Source organism: Dendropsophus ebraccatus, chromosome 3 (genome assembly GCF_027789765.1).
Source record: "Dendropsophus ebraccatus isolate aDenEbr1 chromosome 3, aDenEbr1.pat, whole genome shotgun sequence".
Taxonomy (NCBI): Eukaryota; Metazoa; Chordata; class Amphibia; order Anura; family Hylidae; genus Dendropsophus; species Dendropsophus ebraccatus.
Window position 1 is genome coordinate 195,533,543 of NC_091456.1, and position 21,968 is coordinate 195,555,510.

Consider the following 21,968-nt stretch of genomic DNA (forward strand, 5'->3'; position numbering starts at 1 on the left):
ACAACTCTGCACACCCTCACCAGCCATGGGTTTCTAGTGAATCACAAGAAATCACATCTAGTGCCCACAACAAAGATACAGTATCTAGGGATTTTGATAGACCCTCAGGAGATGAATCTTCAACTGTCTCCAGAAAGGATCATGAAGATTCAACAGGAAGTGCAATTACTCTGTCTCAAGAGAGAAGCCAGTATCAGGACTGTCATGAGGGTGCTGGGCCATCTCACGTCCTCTATAGAGGCAGTACCATGGGCGAAGGCTCATTTCAGAATGCTTCAGCGGGGGATGCTCAAAGCTGGGAGGAGTTCCCATCTCTGCTTATACTAAAAGATGCCTATTCTACCAGCTCTGAAGAAGAACCTGAAATGGTGGCTGATACCCTCACCTTTACAAAGAGTCAGATCTCTCTCACACCAGCTTCCTACCATAGTCACTACGGATGCGTCCCACTTAGGTTGGGGTGCCCATGTCGGGAGAGAGTGGGCACAGAGAAGATGCTCTGCTCAGGAGAGTTCTCTATCCTCGAATCACAAAGAACCAAGGCAGTGAGGTTGGCTCGGTCCAGGTCCAATCAGACAACCTAACAGCAGTATATTACCTGAACAAACAGGGTGGAACAAAGAGCTTAGTGTTGGAGGAGTATGCCCGTCTCATGGCAATCTCGGCCATGGGAAAGGGAGTTGAATCCCAGAGTATTCAAACAACTGGTGAGGAGATGGGGGCAGCCCTCCATGGATGTCATGGCCACAGTGCAGAACACCAAATGTAAGAGATTCTGCAGTCTGTCAAAAACAGAGAACCCTGTAGCCCTGGACGGCCTGACGACCAGTTGGGAGAAGGAATTCATTTATGTCTTTCCTCCGTTTCCACTGATTCCCCGAGTTCTGAGGAAGCTGTAGCAAGAGAGAGTGGAGGCGATTCCCATCTTGCCCCACTGGCCCCGGAGGGTTTGGTTTCCTGCCGCATTGAGACTCTCGGGAGGAGACTTTTTGAGACTTCCTCACCACAAAGACTTACTGATGCAGTCAGGGCTAACACATCCACATCTTGAGAGGCCGCAGTTAACAGAATGGAGAGTGAAAGGGTGACACTGAGGAACAGGGGTCTCTCTGATCAGGTAATAGACACCATCTTGGCATCCAGGAGACCGAGTACAAAGAGAACGTATTCCAGAGTCTTGAACTTATATCAGGGCTGTTGTATAGCAAACTCTAAGGGCCCTATTCCACCGGACGATTATTGTTCGCATAATCGTTAACGATTAACGATCTCAAACGACCGCTATTGCGAAAGACCTGAAAACGTTCACTCATTTCCATGGAACGATAATCGTTACTTATGATCGTAATTGCGATCGTTTTTTCTTTGCTATTTCTTCGCTATTGCGTTCGTCTCTACTGCGAATGACCGAACGACGTCTTATTCAATGCAAACGATTTGCGAACGAGCAACGATAAAAATAGGTCCAGGTCTTATAAAGCGATCAACGATTTCTCGTTCGGTCGTTAATCCTTTACTGCATTTCAACCGATTATCGATTAGATACGAACGATTTAACGATAATCTGAACGATAATCGTTCGGTGGACTAGGGCCCTAAGCCTAAGGAAGAAGTCAGCACAATTCTGCAATTTCTTCAAGAGGGCTTTAACAAGGGCCTTAGAAGGAACACCTTATAAGTGCAGCTAACAGCCATAAATGCACACATGTTTTCCTCTATACCCCTCATATCCAGATTTTTAAGGGAAATCGACAAGCTAAGACCAGCCTAAAGACTTCCTGTGCCATCCTGGGACCTTTCAGTGGTCCCAAGTCAACTTAATGAGGACCCACTCGAGCCGTTACAGTCAGTGGACATTAAGTGGTTGTCCTTCAAATCATTGTTCCAAGTGGCGATAACATCTGCCCGCAAAATAAGTGAGATGCAAGCATTGTCCTGCAGGGACCCATACTTTAGGTTCCTACCAGATGCAGTAGTCCTGCGGACCATGCCACGGTTCCTCCCAAAAGGTATCCTTGGCATCTAATATCAACCTAGAGATAATCCTGCCAATCTTGTCTGAGTCGGAAGAAGTACCTCTACATCTATTAGTTGTCAAAAGAGCCCTGTCCATGTACCTAGAGCGGACAGCTTAATGCAGGTAGACTGAATCCCTCTTTATTCTTTTCACTGACCCAAATAGAGGCCGTAAAGCAAGCAAGTCATCTTTGGCGAGATGGATCAAAGATGTCATCAGGATTTATGAGGCCTGATGGGTGTGAAGGCTCACTCAACAAGGGCGACAGCTGCCTCTTGGGCACAACGCTGCCTGATGCCGCTTGAGGAAATTTGCAAGGCGGCAACTTGGTCATCGTCATCCACCTTCATCAGACATTATAGACTTGATAGTTTGTCCGCAGAGGGGTCAGCCTTTGGAAGAATAGTAATCCACAAATTTTCCACACACACACACACACACACACATATCTTAGATATGTGCAGCCAATATAAATATTATATATATATATATATATATATATATATATATATATATAATGTATATGATAGACATGTGCAGCCAGTATTACACACACACACACACACACACACACATATATATATATAATGTGCAAACAGCCGCCGCACTTGCTGATCCCCGCCGCAGGCCTGACCGAGGCACAGGAAGCATTCCCAGGCTGCTGCTGATGGCCTTCCATCATCTCCAACTGCTTCTCACTGATCCAATGCTCCTGACTCTCCTCACTGAGGGGGACACTGCCGGAGCCTGCCCAAGCCCCGGGAAGCCTTCTCTAGGCCACCGCTGATCAGCCTTAAAGGAATGTGTCACCTACATTTTCCGTTACTGAGTTAAATCCAAAACGTGTTCTTTTATTCTAATCTGTTTATTTTTATTTCACTTTTTTTTACATTGTTATGGGGGCGTCCATATTACCTAGGCTGTTTTTAACAGCATTTAGTGACATGCTTTACAGCAAGCCTCATGGATATAGACAATAGAAAGACTCTGTCCCCTTGAAATGAATGTGAGACATTACTGAGCGCGCTGTGTGATCTATGAAGAGGTCATTCCACAGGGAGCTGCTATTGTCTCCTCTATCTACTGGTGTCACATGATGCTACAGATCACTTTACAGCAGACTCCTCTTATCACCACAGACACAACAGGAAGTCTCAGATTATCAGATCAGGATCAGAGTATAAACCGAGAACAAGTCATAAAGGAAAGACTAAGACTTCTCCTGTTTTCAAATCCATTCCTGGCTTTGGTTTAAAAAATCTGTCAGATAAATATCTGTGTAAACGCACCATAATAAAGAAATGTGTGTAGAAGAAATGTACAGCACATCTGCAGCTAATAGTGACCTGTCAATGTGGATTCCCATATATCCGTGTCATAAGGATGAGGCTGGAGATCAGTGTGCGATCTGATGTAATAGAGAAGGAAGGTATTAATGTCCAGCTATCATCATACACTGCACTGCCCCAGTATATACAGACACGGCCAGCTCTTCTCTCCGAGCCTACAAGGGGGTTACGGGGGTTGTGTTAGAGCTGTGGTCTAGAGGTAACTCACCTGTCTAGAGACCTGCCAGCAGTTCATTCTAAGCGCTGCGGAATCTGTTGGCGCTATACAAATAAATATTATTATTATTACTGCAGGAATGAGCAGGGATAGGTACTGATAGGGATAGATTCTGCAAAAAATGTATGGCTGCATTAACGGAACCAAGTGAGGAGTTAACAAGTCTGGCATATTACACATACAGCTCTACTGTGTACTCATACAGCTCAGCTACATGTACATTACACACATAACATTACACACATACAGCTCAGCTACATGTACATTACACATATACAGCTCAGCTACATGTACATTACACACATACAGCTCAGCTACATGTACATTACACACATACAGCTCAGCTACATGTACATTACACACATACAGCTCAGCTACATGTACATTACACACATACAGCTCAGCTACATGTACATTACACATATACAGCTCAGCTACATGTACATTACACTTACAGCTCAGCTACATGTACATTACACACATACAGCTCAGCTACATGTACATTACACACATACAGCTCAGCTACATGTACATTACACACATACAGCTCAGCTACATGTACATTACACACATACAGCTCAGCTACATGTACATTACACACATACAGCTCAGCTACATGTATATTACACACATACAGCTCAGCTACATGTACATTACACATATACAGCTCAGCTACATGTACATTACACACATATACAGCTCAGCTACATGTACATTACACACATATACAGCTCAGCTACATGTACATTACACATATACAGCTCAGCTACATGTACATTACACACATATACAGCTCAGCTACATGTACATTATACACATACAGCTCAGCTACATGTACATTATACACATACAGCTCAGCTACATGTACATTACACATATACAGCTCAGCTACATGTACATTACACATATACAGCTCAGCTACATGTACATTACACACATATACAGCTCAGCTACATGTACATTACACATATACAGCTCAGCTACATGTACATTACACATATATACAGCTCAGCTACATGTACATTACACACATACAGCTCAGCTACATGTACATTACACATATACAGCTCAGCTACATGTACATTACACACATACAGCTCAGCTACATGTACATTACACATATACAGCTCAGCTACATGTACATTACACATATACAGCTCAGCTACATGTATATTACATATATACAGCTCAGCTACATGTACATTACACATATACAGCTTAGCTACATGTACATTACACATATACAGCTCAGCTACATGTACATTACACATATACAGCTCAGCTACATGTACATTACACATACACAGCTCAGCTACATGTACATTACACATATATACAGCTCAGCTACATGTACATTACACATATACAGCTCAGCTACATGTACATTACACACATATACAGCTCAGCTACATGTACATTACACACATATACAGCTCAGCTACATGTATATTACATATATACAGCTCAGCTACATGTACATTACACACACATACAGCTCAGCTACATGTACATTACACACATATACAGCTCAGCTACATGTACATTACACACAGGGCTCTGCTGCAGGCATATATAACACACACATACACAGCTCTGCTCCACACACATCACACACACAGCTCTGCTGCATACACATCACTTCAGCTCATCCAGCACAGCAGAGTCCTGCATACACTGAGCAGCAGCCCCTGATCATGTGGTGACGACGACGACTCCTCCTCCATGTGACTGATCACATGACTGTGACATCATGGCAGGTCCTGGAAGCGCGGAGTAAGCACACGGTACACGGCTCCTGTACAGCTCTGTAGGTGGAGGGATATATATAGAGGGAGAGAGAGGTATGTACTTGTAGTATTTATACAATGTTCTTCAGTGATTTATAATGATCCATTCTCGTAATGTAAATGTTTTTCCTTTAAATGTATCATCTGAGAGATATAGAGTCACTGATCCTCCATGTGCTGCTTTGTTTTTTAATAATGTGTTGCCCTTGGTAACGGCCTGCTGGGCATACACTAGATTGGGTCACACATGCTCAGTTTATTCACAGTTTTTTCTCTCACATTGCTCTGGTAAAATTGAACCTGTGCTGTGATTGGTTGCTATAGGAAACATGGAGAATGTGAGAATCTTACTATAAGGTAGTGATGAGCGAATACTCTTCGATCAAATAGTAAGGTATTCGATCTATCGAATATTATCGAATAGTTCGCCGAATATTCGAGAAACGATAAGCGTTCAAATCCCCCAGCTTCTGGTTTTTACCTCCAAGTGGTCGAATAGATGTTTTTCAATAATCGAATACTTGTTCCCATAGACTTTAATGGGATTGAATATTCGGGAGATATTCGTACAAATATCGAATATTCGAATATTTCACTATTCGCTCATCACTACTATTAGGGTATATGCACACTACGGATTCCGAGCAGAGAACTTCAAGCAGATTCCGCCGCTCGCCCATTCACCCCCCTTCCCCGCGCTCCAGCTTGAAGTTCCGCCCGTCCCATAGGCTCTGTTCTATGCTCAGTGATAAATCTCCTGTTCTTTCTCCTGTATATTTCCTTCCTGTTATTGATGCAGCAGTCAGATCCGGTTATTCCTCTGTAGATGTTGGGGAGATTTGTGAGTTTTATTGTATAATCTTATGCTGCGTTTACATGGAAGGATTATTGTGTGAATTTGCACGATAACGGTCGAATTTGAACGATAATCGTACGTGTAAACGCAGCGAACGATCAAACGACGAGCGAGAAATCGTTCATTTTGATCTTTCAACAACTTCTCAAATCGTCGTTAATCGTTCGCAAAAAATTTGCAGATCGTTCTGTGTGAACAGTCGTTCGCCGATTTAACCAATGTGTGAGACTTAAGCGATCGCAAAACGATCGCAAAATGAATTTTCCGTACGGTATAGCGTACCGTCTAAACGCTGATCATTATGAAAAAAAATCGTTACTCCGACATCGTTACTCCAAACATGGCTGATCAGATGGATCCAGATCTCTGTGGAAAAATATGGCCGGACAAATGGATCCAGATCTCTATAGAGAAACATGGCCGGTCAGATGGATCCAGATCTCTGTGGAGAAATATGGCCGGTCAGATGGATCCAGATCTCTGTGGAGAAATATGGCCGGTCAGATGGATCCAGATCTCTGTGGAAAAATATGGCCGGTCAGATGGATCCAGATCTCTGTGGAGAAACACGGCCGGTCAGATGGATCCAGATCTCTGTGGAAAAATATGGCCGGACAAATGGATCCAGATCTCTATAGAGAAACATGGCCGGCCAGATGGATCCAGATCTCTGTGGAGTAACATGGCCGGTCAGATGGATCCAGATCTCTGTGGAGAAACATGGCCGATCAGATGGATCCAGATCTCTAGAGAGAAACACGGCCGGTCAGATGGATCCAGATCTCTGTGGAGAAACATGGCCAGTCAGATGGGTTCAGATCTCTATAGAGAAACATGGCCGGTAAGATTGATCCAGATCTCTAGAGAGAAACACGGCCGGTCAGGTGGATCCAGATCTCTGTGGAAAAATATGGCCGGTCAGATGGATCCAGATCTCTGTGGAGTACCACGGCCGGTCAGATGGATCCAGATCTCTGTGGAAAAATGGCCGGTCAGATGGATCCAGATCTCTGTGGAGTACCACGGCCGGTCAGATGGATCCAGATCTCTGTGGATTACCACGGCCGGTCAGATGGATCCAGATCTCTGTGGAGACACACGACCGGTCAGATGGATCCAGATCTCTGTGGAGAAACACAACCGGTCAGATGGATCCAGATTTCTGTGGAGAAACACGGCCGGTCAGATGGATCCAGATCTCTATAGAGAAACATGGCCGGTCAGATGGATCCAGATCTCTGTGGAAAAATATGGCCGTTCAGATGGATCCGGATCTCTGTGGAGTACCATGGCCGGTCAGATGGATCCAGATCTCTGTGGGGAAACACGGCCGATCAGATGGATTCAGATCTCTGTGGAGAAACACGGCCGGTCAGATGGATCCAGATCTCTGAGGAGAAACTTAAATCGATGAGCCCTTCCCATCAGGTGTGAGCAGCCCACCAATTTTCTTGGAGCACCATAAGGCTACATTAAGGCCTTATGCACACGTTCCGTAATTTTTTCGGTTCCGGAAACCACCCGCTAAAAATTACGGGTTGGACATCCGTATTGCTTCCGTATTGCATCCGGAAGCACGGAAGTCTGATGATGCCTGCAATCACCACCGAGCACGGAAGCGTCCCCAGTTGCCATGGTGATCGCAGGAGGACCCTTCTGTGCTTGGTCTTTACAGGCATCATCAGACCCCTCCTGCGATCACCATGGCAACCGGGGACGCTTCCGTGCTCGGCCGGAATCAGACCCCCCCCCCCCCCCCCCCCCTCTGCGGCATCAGACCCCACTCCCTCTGCGGCATCAGACCCCCCCCCTCTGCGGCATTAGACCCCCCCCTGCGGCATCAGACCCCCTCCTGCGGCATCAGACCCCCCCCCCCCCCCCCCCTGCGGCATCAGACCCCCTCTGCGGCATCAGACCCCCTCCTGTGCCCCTCCTCTCCTATGCGATCCTCCTGTGCCGTTCTGCCTTCAGTGCTCTTAATTGTTTCATTGATACTTTCCTAACTACATTGTAAACACCCCAATTTATTGAGGTAATTGGTACTTGTACCTTTGTAGCCCAGCTGCCAATCATCATTACCAATTAGCACAATAAATTGGTGTTTACTATGTGGTTAGGAAAGTATCAATGAATCAATTAAGAGACTGTGAGCAGTGAATGAATGGCCTGTCAGCTAAATACGGCACAATATAAAGTATGCAATGTTCCGAGCAGGCACCCTTCTGTATGGTCTTCACCTTGTGGAGTACTACAGATCCCAGCTCTCTGATATACCATCACCAACACTGCCTCCATAACATTCGTCTACTGATTCTGCTACAATCGGCACACAATAGGATTCTGCTACAATCGGCATACGGTGTGCAGCAACAGAGATCCGGAGAACTATAGATCCCAGCACTTCTATATACTGCTGTGCAAATAGGAGCATGAGTTATCCATATTTTTCTACGGAAATACGGATGCCAAACATGTTGCAATCCGCAAACAATCCGTAGACAATTGATGTCAATAAGAGCATCCGTGAAAAATCTGGGTCCGCACCGGGTCCGCACTAGGACATGTCCTTTTTTTTTTTACGGATTGATTTTCATCCATTTCTGCTACTGATCGTGTGAATAGCCCAATAGACTTCAATGTGCACTAACTCGGATACAGAAATACGGATCCGTAAATTACGGAACGTGTGAATAAGGCCTAACACGTTCATTAGTTTTTCAGGACAGTATATGATGTCTGCAATCTTCATCCACAGTCAGTGAATCTTCTGATTCAGTGTCTGCCCAGTCAGGCTCTATCAGAAGATCGCAGATGACACTGATCCCTGCTATGCTAGTGATCAGTATGAGACATCTAATGCATGTATGGAATAATCCCCTAGGGGGACTTAAAAAGTGTAAAAAAAAAAAAAAGTTATTGGGGGAGGAGAGGCTTTGGCACTTAAAAAAAAAAAAAAACAGTCAAAATCACCTCCCTTCCTATAGTATAAATAAAACTTATAAAATAATACAATTAATCAACATATTATATGTCATAGCCAGCATAATTGTCCAATTTATTAAAATAAAATATTATTCCGCATGGTGAACAGCGTGAACAAAAAGTGGGGGGAACAAGCCAGGATTGATTTTAAATTACATTTTATTTATAAAACATTTTGATCAATATGTCCGATCTACACAAAAGTGATGCTAATAAAAACTAAAGATCGTGATGCAAAAAATGATGCCCCATACAGCCACGTAGGTGATAAAATAAAATCATTATACAAGTCACAATAGAGCCATTTTGATCATGCATATCACTGTATTCAGACTGATGTATAGAATAAAGATAAAATATAACTTTTAGTGTAAAGTGCATTACGTAAACACGTACCAAAGTTTTGATGGTTTTTTATCGCTCATCCGCAAGCTAGTAGTTGTAATAGACACCTCAAATTTTTTTATTTTTTTATTGTTAAGATCATCAATATATTTCTTCCTGTGATAGTTCTATCATTTCATCTGTGTTTGCTGCCGGTACTGTCTATATTTTGCACCCTTTTTGAGCTTGGACATCAATTTCATCTTATTTCGGTAAAAGTATTGATTATTAATGGTGTTTTTATTTTATTTTTTCTGCAGTTTAAGCATGGCTAGCTTAGCTAAAAGACAACTTGCTGCCAAGATGATAAAGTTGGCGATTGAGATGAAGCAGCAGAAGGAACAAAGACCGGCAAAACGTAAGAGACGACTTTGGACAAAGGAGTGGCTACAACAGCGTGATAACCTTACACATATGCCACTCTTGGCCGAGCTTACGGACACACAGGCGGAGGATTACCGGAATTATTTACGAATGTCAGAGGAGTCTTTCTTACAACTACTTTCTTTGGTAAAGCCATTTATACAGAAAAAAGACACAGTAATGCGGCAGTCAATCCCACCGGAACAGCGGCTTACTGCAACATTGCGTTTTTTGGCTACGGGGAAATCGTTGCAGGACCTTCGTCTCGCAACGGCCATGTCGCAGCCAACACTGTCAAAGGTGATCCCGGAGACGTGTGAAGCCATTGTCTTGGCATTGAAGGATGAATATTTCAAGGTAAAAATCTTAACTTTCTGTAAATCCTTCTATGGTACTGAGAAATTTGTAAACTTTGAAAACTTTTCAATGTACTAAACATATCATCACCCCTGATAACACTAATATAATATCATGGTATTGCCCAATAGTGGGTTGCAATATAGTACTTAATATTTGATTACAATTTGTAGCATATTTTAACGCTCTATTACTTTTTTGCTCAGTTTCCCAAGACTGCCGAAGAATGGATGACTGTCGCACATGGCTTTGAAGAACACTGGCAATTCCCAAACTGTGGTGGTTCGCTGGACGGGAAACACATCAGGATCTCTCAGCCGCCTAACTCCGGGTCATTCTTCTACAATTACAAAGGATATTTTTCAGTCATTTTAATGGCATTAGTTAATGCAAACTATGAATTTATGATGGTCGATGTTGGCCGAAACGGTAGCGTTTCCGATGGAGGCGTTCTAGAGCTCACCAAATTTTTCACCATGCTTCGGGACAATAAACTTGCCTTGCCATCCAATCAGGAAACTAAAGAAAATTTAAATTTTGTTTTTGTTGGTGATGAGGCGTTTCCACTTCATCCACATTTAATGAAACCATTTCCTCAAAAAAATCTTACACCCCAAAAGAAAGTCTTCAATTATCGGCTTTCTCGTGCACGCCGAGTGGTGGAAAATGCTTTTGGAATATTGGCCAATCGTTTTCGTATTTTTCACACTGCCATTAATCTAAAGCCAGAAAAGATAGAGAAGGTTGTGCTTGCATGTTGTGTTCTCCACAACTACTTACGGAGAAATGACAGTGCTCACTACAGTCCACCATGCATGCTTGACACGGACGATTGTACCAATGCTGAGTGGCGGCAAGAAAGTCCTGCACTGGCTCCTCTGGAATCCGTCACATTGAGCCGTCCAAGTGATTGTGCAATTCAATGCCGTGATCGTTACCTGCATTATTTCAATAATGAAGGCGCTGTGTCATGGCAAAATGCTATCTAACTTCAAGGACTTGATTTGAACATTAACCCAACGTCATAAGAACCCTTTTCCTTGTGGTCATGTGGTTTTGGGTGGAGCCACTGGGCTGCTGGCTGAGAGCTCCTCCAGCTCCATAACACCCCACCCCCCTTAATTGAATTACTTTGGAGATGCTGTGTCAGGATCTTTTTCTGGGATGTGGGGACTGACCCCCTACCCCCCTTCGATCCGACCCCCCCCCCCTTTCCTCTGTGGTTGGAGCTCGGCAGCTCTGCTTGCTTTTAACCCTTCCCCCACCTCCCCACCGCACTATAGGCGGACTTGTGTGGGCCACTGCTTTGGCGTTCCTGACTATTCTTACCAGGTAAAATCTGTTATGCTGATTACCAATGTGGGATATATGCTTTTGAAAGGACTACACTAGCCGGGACAGTATGATTTTATGCCTCACCGCAATGTATATAGTAGATATAGCAAGGTGTATAGTGTGCTTGGATCCTTTTTGAATTTGACTGCCTTTGGGTCGATGGCAGGTAAGGATGAGAGAGTTGTGTACCTGCTGGTGGTCATGCCAGAGAAGTTTCCTTTTCCTTATAAAAGGCCTGATTTAGAGGGTACCATATGAGTTACTGCATTAGAGAATTCACACATTTAAAGAATGTCATGTTTATGCTCCGTGACAAATGCATTGCAATTAAACTAGTTTTCACTGAGCAAGAGAAACTACAATCTTCCTCCGAATGAGAGATATATTTTCTAGATGTAATGAGCTTGCTATATAGAAGAAAGGAGATACAAGGGAGAGGCTGGTTATGGGCGCCTTGTATTTCTTTAAGTGCAATCTGCCTCCTCACACCAAAGCTGTAAACTCCTATTGAGAGAGTGCAGAATGGATGAAGTGGATATTCCAACTTACCCCTGCCGCTTTTTTGGGGTCCCTGCTGTGAATGGTGGGTCTCCCATTCTGAGTTTTTCCTTGTTTTCTGCAGCTCTTTTTGAACTGGACGGCCTCAGTTAAACCTACCTAGTAAGAACATTGATTACATAACCACGAACTTGCAGACTGAAGGTACCCACTCCAGCAGTCAGCGGATGGAGTTATTTCCTCAATAATCTGTATACCATTTGTTTGTGAGAGAACTCGCACAAGAGAGGAAAAATAACTGTTCCCGCCATCTGTATAAATTATGCCGGTTAAATCACAACATAGAAAATCGGGCACCTCAGCTGATTTGAACAATCCTTAAAAAAACAGAGAAATTTTTGAAATCTCCACAAATTACAACAAAGTCTTGCACAAATAGGAGTCCCAATAAAGAGCAAGTGAAAGGATCAAGATTTGCGGTTCTAGGAGAGGAGGGGACATCTGTGGAGGAGGAGGGGGATGTAGAGGAGGACAATAACACGGTTCTGGGACAAATTCTACAAGAAGTTCAAAAGTGTAATGCAGGCCTCACAGAAGTTAAGACTCAAATGGAAGGCCGGTGCTCTGAAGTGTCAAAAATTTTTGATGGACTTGATACTCTTGATACTTTTAAAAAGAACTATACGCTTCTAGAAGATAAAATTACGGAATTAGAAGACTGCTCACACCCCCATAAGGAGATTGAGAGAAGATTACATGCTGTGAATATACCGTGTTCCCTTCTAGGCTCAGAATAATTCACTATAACACTCTGCTCAGTTAGTTAATGATTGGCTGGAACGGGAGGGTTTGGGGTTCCAGGATGGCGCATAGATTTGGTATTACCAGGTTGTGGAATGTTTTTCTCTGTTGAACTTGGGAGCAACTCTTTTTTGTTTCTGCCACCCTCGCGGCTCGGATTAATGTTTTTTTGTTATGGGGGGGGGGGGCTGTGTTCTTGGAGAGGAGCTGAGGTAGTGGATAGTGTATATAGTGTAGAGGCTTGAGCATGATGCAAGCCTGTAAGGGAGGGGGGATGGGAGGAGGGAGGGTCGTGGGTGGGCTGGGAGAGCTGGGCGGGAGAGAGAGAGAGAGATAGAGAGAGGAACACTTTTTTTTCTTTAGTTTTTTTACACAAGTCTTCACCGAGGGGAAACTTAGGCCACTTGAAGACCTGCAAATGGAATATAGGGGGAGATTTATCAAACATGGTGTAAAGTAAAACTGGCTCAACCAATCAGATTCCACCTTTCATTTCTCACAGACTCTTTGGAAAATGAAAGGTGGAATCTGATTGGTTGCTGGGGGCAACTGAGCCAGATTCACTTTACACCATGTTTGATAAATCTCCCCCATAGATGTACAACTTGCACATGCTTCACAATTCACTATAAATAAGGAGATATTTAAGGTGAACGATCACAATTTGATGTTTTAGACAGGACTAAATGAAATGAAATGAAAACGATCCAACGGGCCTTAACGATCCAGCACATATGCAGTGTTCAGACAGGTGATGAATAGGAAAAATCCTTCCTGGGGCATTCCTAATGGTGAAGAGAGTGGGAAGAAGGGATGCTAGGCCACACCAATCTGACACGGGGCTGCAAGTTTAAAAGTTGTTTTTTAGGACAATAACTGCATCACCTGCGGAACGGTGCCCAGGACAGATCTTGGATTAAAAGCAGCTATCTGAAGGTACAAGTGGTTTATGGGGATAAGGCTGTGGGTACAAAGTCGCTTTAAAGCGGCACTCTCAGCAGGTTCTGGTCAGTGAACCTGCTGATATCTGCCACCAGCTTTTTACCTTACGAGTGTCCTGCGGTTATTTTTTTTGTCACTGTCGGCAATGAGGAACTTTTGACTAATTGCTCCTATGCTAATGGCGGTCTTTGGAGCATGATGGGCGTCATTCGTCCGCCTGGAGCACCCCCGTCGGCCCGCCCAGCCAGCCCCCTCCCGTCCCGGCCACTATGCATCTGTGCAATTCTCCCTGGGCTTCTGACTGACACGGTGCGATGAATCCTGCAGCAGCTATGTAGCCAGTGATGTTCGAAATGCTGAGTACATAGCTGCTGCAGGATGTGCAGAATCGCACATGTGCTGGAAGCTGCACGTCCCGGACGGACTTCCCTGCACATGCCTGGTAACTAGGGGTCTTACTATGCATATATGAATATACATAGTGGCTGGGACGGGGCTGGCTGGGCGGACAGACGGGGGTGCTCCGGGCGGACGGATGACGCCCATCATGCTCCAAAGCCGTCATTAGCATAGGTGCAATTAGTCAAAAGCTCCTCATTGCCGACAGTGACAATAAATAGAAGAACTGCAGGACACTCGTAAGGTAAAAAGCTGCTGATAGTGCCGCTTTAATAAAAATCACCAGCTAGGTGAAAGGTTACACTTTCTAACCAAGATGGGTACATTCCAACAGGACAGGCGTCCTAGATGTTGAGAAAAAAGGAGCAAACCATACTCTATACTCCATATGCTATGGAGCTGTGTAGAAATCCAGCACTTCTGGCGAGGGGTGAGCAAAAACTTATCCAAACGGTTGGGGATAGTAGTCTCAGATAATTAGTTATCTATGATCCTAGGGTCATCTTTGTACGAGAATACGTTCCTCCCAAGACTTCTACTTATAGCAAGATTATTGCTAATACAAAATTGGATAAATCCATCCCCTCCTTCTGTAGAAATTAGGATTAATGAGGAGAGTTACTGTAGGAATAAGAAGAGACAACTAAAAGTGTTTCAGTCTATATGGGGGGGGGGGGGGTTGCTGGATACAGAAGAACACCCTTGAAACAGTATTGTACTCTGGGGTTTATTTATTTCTATTTCTATAATTTTTTTCTCTCCCTTCCTTTCTTTTCTCTCTCTCTCCCGTCACTCTCTATTAATGGGGGGAGGGTTGTGGTTTGGGTGGGGGGGATACTGGGGCGGGTGTGTTGGGGAAGGTGAAGCGGTTATATCAATTGTAGTTAAAAAGGTTCTCTTTTTCTTCTTAAAGGGGTAGTGTGGCGCTAAACATTTATTCACTAAATAACACACATTACAAAGTTATACAACTTCATAATGTGTGTTATGTATGTGAATGGCCCCCCTTCCCAGTGTTTTTTTCCCCCACCCACGGAAGTGTGGTGCAATATACTCACCGCATTCGTGTTGACCCCCGGCCGCCATCTTGTGACAATGACGACCTCTTCAGGAGGCCAGCCGGCCCCCCTCTGGCGCGTTATCAGCCGCAATTGGCTAAGCTTAGTTATGCTCAGCCAATCGACACGAATGCGGTGAGTATATTGCATTACACTTCCCCGGGGTGGGGGGAACACGGGGAAGGGGGCCATTCAAGTAAATAACACACATTACAAAGTTGTATAACTTCGTAATGTGGTTTATTTAGTGAATAAATGTGTAGCGCCGTACTACCCCTTTAATAAATAAAAAAAAGGATAAAAATCTGTATATTCTGCATAAAATAACCTTTTTGTACCATGTGACCATGTGAGATATACAGAAAAAAAAAATTAAAACCCTTTGTCTTCCCTTGTGAAATGTTAATTGGATACTATTTAGCACCTCGTTTGGTTTGTTCTCCTTTTTAAGGGAACCAATCATGGCAAAAATGCCCCTAATGATAAGGAAATGTGCTGGTACATCACCCCTCTGGCCGTGATTACAGAACCCTGCGTAGCTACACCCAGGTCCATGACTAGATCAGCCCACCGTGACTACTTACACCTAATTACCATACAGCGCGGGACTTCAGAAATGTAAGACTACGGTGTAATCAAGGAGGGCACAGGGGGATGTTTGGGAAGCGTGCTGGGTGATGTACCAGCACGTTTCCTTATCATTAGGGGCATTTTTGCCGTGATTGGTTCCCTTTAAATAAATAGCTTTTTAGATGTGTTATTTTTTGTTGTGTTTTATTATACTAAATAGCTGGCATTTTTTGCATTCTTGTTTTTGTCTCCTTTTGAATAAGAGTGTTTAAATGTCTTGTTTCTAAATATATAATGTTGTGTTTGTGTATAGTTCTTGTATTCCTATTATGTTTAATAAAGAAACCTTTCCTTCCAACGATTTGCCTTTATGCTTTCCTGTTCGCGGTTCTTCTTTTTGGTAGGCATGGGTGCATGAAACTGATAATAAGGGGCACCCTTCATGCAGCCAGCCCTTTTCTTGCTAGAAAAAAACATACGTTTCTTTTGGCGCTGACCGTGCTCGCTACGTGGAATAGTGATGTGTGGACGACGGCTGATGATTGTGTTAAATTAATATTTACTTACCTTATCGCGTTCCCGGGTGTCCTTGTAGGCATTCTGCGCTGTGTAAAACTCTTCCTCTGCTCTGGTTTTGAAGCGACAGGCCACGGCCGCTCGTCCCATCACCGGCCCAGACCAGTCTCGACCAGTAACGGTCTGGGTAGCATTCGGTCTGTCAGTGCAAACATGGGAGCAGAGGCAGGACTGCACACAGCGCGGAAGGCCTCCTAGGACACCAGGGAACGCAGTAAAGTGAGTTATTATTTAAACAGCCAATTATACCTCTGTAAAATCCGCAGAAGAAAATCCACTGCGATATGGTACGTGTGAAGCTACCCTAACCAGTAAAGAAGAAAGCCAACATGGCTTACATATTGTGGGCATGCAAAGGGGTTATCCAGTGCTACCAAAAAACATGGCCACTTGTTCTCAGAGACAGCACTACTCTAGTCTCCAGTTTGGGTACAGGTTTTGTAACTCAGTTCTATAGACGTGAATGGAGCTTTATTGCAAACCGCGCCTGACCTGGAGGTAAGAGTGGTTGTGGCTCTGGAAAAAAATGGCCATGTCAAAATTAATTGACCTGAACGGGTCTCAGTGCCATCTCTGTATACCTCCCCCCTTTTCTGTCTCCATTTCCTGTTATCTCTGTATATCTCCCTCTTCTCTGTCTCTCCTGCTATCTCTATATATCTCCCTCTTCTCTGTCATTCCTGCTATTTCTGTATATCTCCCCCTTCTCTGTCATTCCTGCTATTTCTGTATATCTCCCTCTTCTCGGTTTCTCCATTTCCTGCTATCTCTGTATATCTTCTCCTTCTCTGTCTCTCCTGCTATCTCTGTATACCTCCCCCCTCTGTCTCTCCTGCTATCTCTGTATACCTTCCCCTTCTCTGTCTCTCCTGCCATCTCTGTATATCTCCCTCTTCTCTGTCTCTCCTGCCATCTCTGTATACCTTCCCCTTCTCTGTCTCTCCTGCTATCTCCCCTTCTCTCTCTCTCCTGCTATCTCTATATATCTCCCTCTTCTGTCTCTCCTGCTATTTCTGTATATCTCCCCCCTTCTCTGTCTCTCCTGCTATCTCTGTATATCTCCCCCTTCTCTCTCTCTCCTGCTATCTCTGTATATCTCCCCCTTCTCTGTCTCTCCTGCTATCTCTGTATATCCCCCCTTCTCTGTCTCTCCTGCTATTTCTGTATATCTCCCCCCTTCTCTGTCTCTCCTGCTATCTCTGTATATCCCCCCTTCTCTGTCTCTCCTGCTATCTCTGTATATCTCCCCCTTCTCTGTCTCTCCTGCCATCTCTGTATATTTCCCCTTCTCTGTCTCTCCTGCTATCTCTGTATATCTCCCCCTTCTCTGTCTCTCCTGCTATCTCTGCATATCTCCCCCCTTCTCTGTCTCTCCTGCTATCTCTGTATATCTCCCCCTCCCCTTCTCTCCTGCTATCTCTGTATATCTCCCCCCTTCTCTGTCTCTCCTGCTATCTCTGTATACCTCCCTCTTCTCTGTCTCTCCTGCTATCTCTGTATATCTCCCCCTTCTCTGTCTCTCCTGCTATCTCTGTATATCTCCCCCTTCTCTGTCTCTCCTGCCATCTCTGTATATTTCCCCTTCTCTGTCTCTCCTGCTATCTCTGTATATCTCCCCCTTCTCTGTCTCTCCTGCTATCTCTGCATATCTCCCCCCTTCTCTGTCTCTCCTGCTATCTCTGTATATCTCCCCCTCCCCTTCTCTCCTGCTATCTCTGTATATCTCCCCCCTTCTCTGTCTCTCCTGCTATCTCTGTATACCTCCCTCTTCTCTGTCTCTCCTGCTATCTCTGTATATCTCCCCCTTCTCTGTCTCTCCTGCTATCTCTGTATATCTCCCCCCTTCTCTGTCTCTCCTGCTATCTCTGTATATCTCCCCCCTTCTCTGTCTCTCCTGCTATCTCTGTATATCTCCCCCTTCTCTGTCTCTCTTGCTATCTCTGCATATCTCCCCCCTTCTCTGTCTCTCCTGCTATCTCTGTATATTTCCCCTTCTCTGTCTCTCCTGCTATCTCTGTACATCTCCCCCCTTCTCTCTCTCTCCTGCTATCTCTGTATATCTCCCCCCTTCTCTGTCTCTCCTGCTATCTCTGTATATTTCCCCTTCTCTGTCTCTCCTGCTATCTCTGTATATCTCCCCCTTCTCTGTCTCTCCTGCTATCTCTGCATATCTCCCCCCTTCTCTGTCTCTCCTGCTATCTCTGTATATCTCCCCCTTCTCTGTCTCTCCTGCTATCTCTGTATATCTCCCCCTTCTCTGTCTCTCCTGCTATCTCTGTATATCTCCACCTTCTCTGTCTCTCCTGCTATCTCTGTATATCTCCCCCTTCTCTGTCTCTCTTGCTATCTCTGCATATCTCCCCCCTTCTCTGTCTCTCCTGCTATCTCTGTATATTTCCCCTTCTCTGTCTCTCCTGCTATCTCTGTACATCTCCCCCCTTCTCTCTCTCTCCTGCTATCTCTGTATATCTCCCCCCTTCTCTGTCTCTCCTGCTATCTCTGTATATTTCCCCTTCTCTGTCTCTCCTGCTATCTCTGTATATCTCCCCCTTCTCTGTCTCTCCTGCTATCTCTGCATATCTCCCCCCTTCTCTGTCTCTCCTGCTATCTCTGTATATCTCCCCCTTCTCTGTCTCTCCTGCTATCTCTGTATATCTCCCCCTTCTCTGTCTCTCCTGCTATCTCTGTATATCTCCCCTTCTCTGTCTCTCCTGCTATCTGTATATTTCCCCTTCTCTGTCTCTCCTGCTATCTCTGTATATCTCCCCCTTCTCTGTCTCTCCTGCTATCTCTGTATATCTCCACCTTCTCTGTCTCTCCTGCTATCTCTGTATATCTCCCCCTTCTCTGTCTCTCCTGCTATCTCTGCATATCTCCCCCCTTCTCTGTCTCTCCTGCTATCTCTGTATATCTCCCCCTTCTCTGTCTCTCCTGCTATCTCTGCATATCTCCCCCCTTCTCTGTCTCTCCTGCTATCTCTGTATATCTCCCCCTTCTCTGTCTCTCCTGCTATCTCTGTATATCTCCCCCTTCTCTGTCTCTCCTGCTATCTCTGTATATCTCCCCTTCTCTGTCTCTCCTGCTATCTCTGTATATCTCCCCCTTCTCTCTCTCTCTCCTGCTATCTCTGTATATCTCCCCCTTCTCTGTCTCTCCTGCTATCTGTATATTTCCCCTTCTCTGTCTCTCCTGCTATCTCTGTATATCTCCCCCTTCTCTGTCTCTCCTGCTAACTCTGTATATCTCCCCCCTTCTCTGTCTCTCCTGCTATTTCTGTATATCTTCCCCCTACTCTGTCTCCATTTGCTGCTATCTCTGTATATCTCCCCCTCCCCTTCTCTCCTGCTATCTCTGTTTACCTTCCCCTCACACAAATGTTATGAGATGACATGAAGCCTGTGCAGGAATAACATATACACTTCTGCCCCTCAGTCACACATACAAGCACCCAGCTTTCCCAGGTAGCAGAGTTGTGTATATAACAGTCAGTAATAGACAGATATATGTGAGGTAATTCCATATAGGAAAGTAGAGGAGCTGCCTGTGTGAGGAAACAGCAATATATTGTAGCTGGGAAGGTGCACGGCCATTACTGACATCCATATAGGAGAGATTCCATTGGTTCAGCATGATCATGTGATTAGAATCTTCTCCTGCCTGCTTATTGGCCAGTAAGCACCATGTGACTAACAAGCCAATCCGAAGCCAGAGGACAACTGATGCAAATTAGCCATGAGGAAGGGGGGTGGTTTACAAGCCAGGAAAGAGAATCCCCAGCCCAGAGCAGTGACTGCACACTGACAGGCTGACACAAAATGGCTGTACACTGAGAGGCTGACACAAAATGGCTGCACACTGACCGGCTGATACAAAATGGCTGCACACTGACAGGCTGACACAAAATGGCTGCACACTGAGAGGCTGACACAAAATGGCTGCACACTGAGAGGCTGACACAAAATGGCTGCACACTGACAGGCTGACACAAAATGGCTGCACACTGAGAGGCTGACACAAAATGGCTGCACACTAACAGGCTGACACAAAATGGCTGCACACTGAGAGGCTGACACAAAATGGCTGCACACTAACAGGCTGACACAAAATGGCAGCAGCTAGAGATAAGAGTGGACACAAAATGGCGACAGCTAGAGATAAAAGGGGACAACAGTAATAGAAAAAATAGAAACTACAGAACTTCCTGGGCAGCAGCTGAGAGCAGAAAAGTGGCTGAAACCAGCAGAACAGATGAAACATCCCTATATGAGTAATGTATATGCTTTGGAAATGAAGAGAAATGTTTTTAGCGGAGTACCCTTTTAAATAAAATACTGGAATCCCCTAAGGATTACATTTTAAAAGGGATCTTTTATATCATTATACATATTAGTCATGTTGGCATATACAGGGCACTGTTTAGATGTCATATTAGAGATTATCACTATTCGCCTTAGGGTCCCTTTACACACACATTATTTGGCAGATTTTTGCAGCCAAAGCCAGGAACAGACTAAACAGACAACAGGACATAAAGGAAAAACTAAGATTTCTCTTCTTTTCAAATCCATTCCCAATTCCTTTTTGCACATGATTGTGTTTTCCTTATTGTTCATCACTCTGAAGTAGGTCGGAATAGTCCTATTCCTGGGATTTCATCAATAACACATATGCTTGCACCTGCACCGTTGTCTTTTACCCACCTTCTCTTAAAGGGGTTATCCAACGCTAGAAAAACATGGCCACTTTTCCCCCTCTCTTGTCTCCAGATTGGGTGAGGTTTAAAACACAGTTCCTTTGAAGTAAATGGAGCTTAATTGCCAACCCTAAAACACTTGAACTGGAGACAAGAGGGGGGAAAAGTGGCCATGTTTTTGTAGCACTGGATAACCCCTTTAAAGGGGAACTCCGGATAAGAAAAACGTGTTTTCTATTAAAAGTACATTAAAAGTTATATAGATGTCTATATAATGTATTACCGTATCTGTGCAGTTCTGCCACACCGATAGCTGGTAGAAATCTAGGAAGTAAAAAAAATGGCCCCTGTGCCAATTCACATTGTCTCCTGCTCCCTCTGCTATCCCACCTTGGGAGACAAATCTTCCATGCCTCTGTCTCACATTGTGTGTGTTTGCTGAGTACAGGCTGATGACGCAGACAGGAGGCGTGGCTGCACCTGAGTGATTCACCATCTCTGATCAGCCAGAAGCACTAATCTTCTGATTGTAATGGGTGGGGGACTGTGATGATCAGCTGAGGGAAAGCATTGCATTCTGGGAACTGCTCAACCAGGAAGGACAAACACAATACAGAACAAACCCCCCCAAATGGATTTTTGGTAGTTTCAAAACTGGGATAGATAGGTAAGTAATGCTATATGCTTCTGCAGAAATTTCATTTTTTTTAACCTCTACCTGGAGTTCCCCTTTAACCTGTTGCTATGCTTCACAAAAATGGTTGTTATTCATGTATTATGCTGC

The 21,968-nt window shown here is 44.5% G+C and overlaps 2 protein-coding genes across 2 annotated transcripts in view; one reads left to right on the plus strand and one right to left on the minus strand.

The window, feature by feature from the left end:
• LOC138786760 (zinc finger protein 84-like) overlaps positions 1–21,968 on the minus strand; it is a 790,489-nt gene that overhangs the window by 428,401 nt on the left and 340,120 nt on the right. The window lies entirely within an intron of this gene.
• On the plus strand, positions 5,341–13,141 carry LOC138786779 (uncharacterized). The gene is made up of 3 exons (XM_069963825.1): positions 5,341–5,424; positions 9,853–10,312; positions 10,519–13,141. The coding sequence occupies exons 2-3, from the start codon at positions 9,860–9,862 to the stop codon at positions 11,299–11,301; spliced, it is 1,236 nt and encodes a 411-aa protein (XP_069819926.1). The 5' UTR covers positions 5,341–5,424; positions 9,853–9,859; the 3' UTR covers positions 11,302–13,141.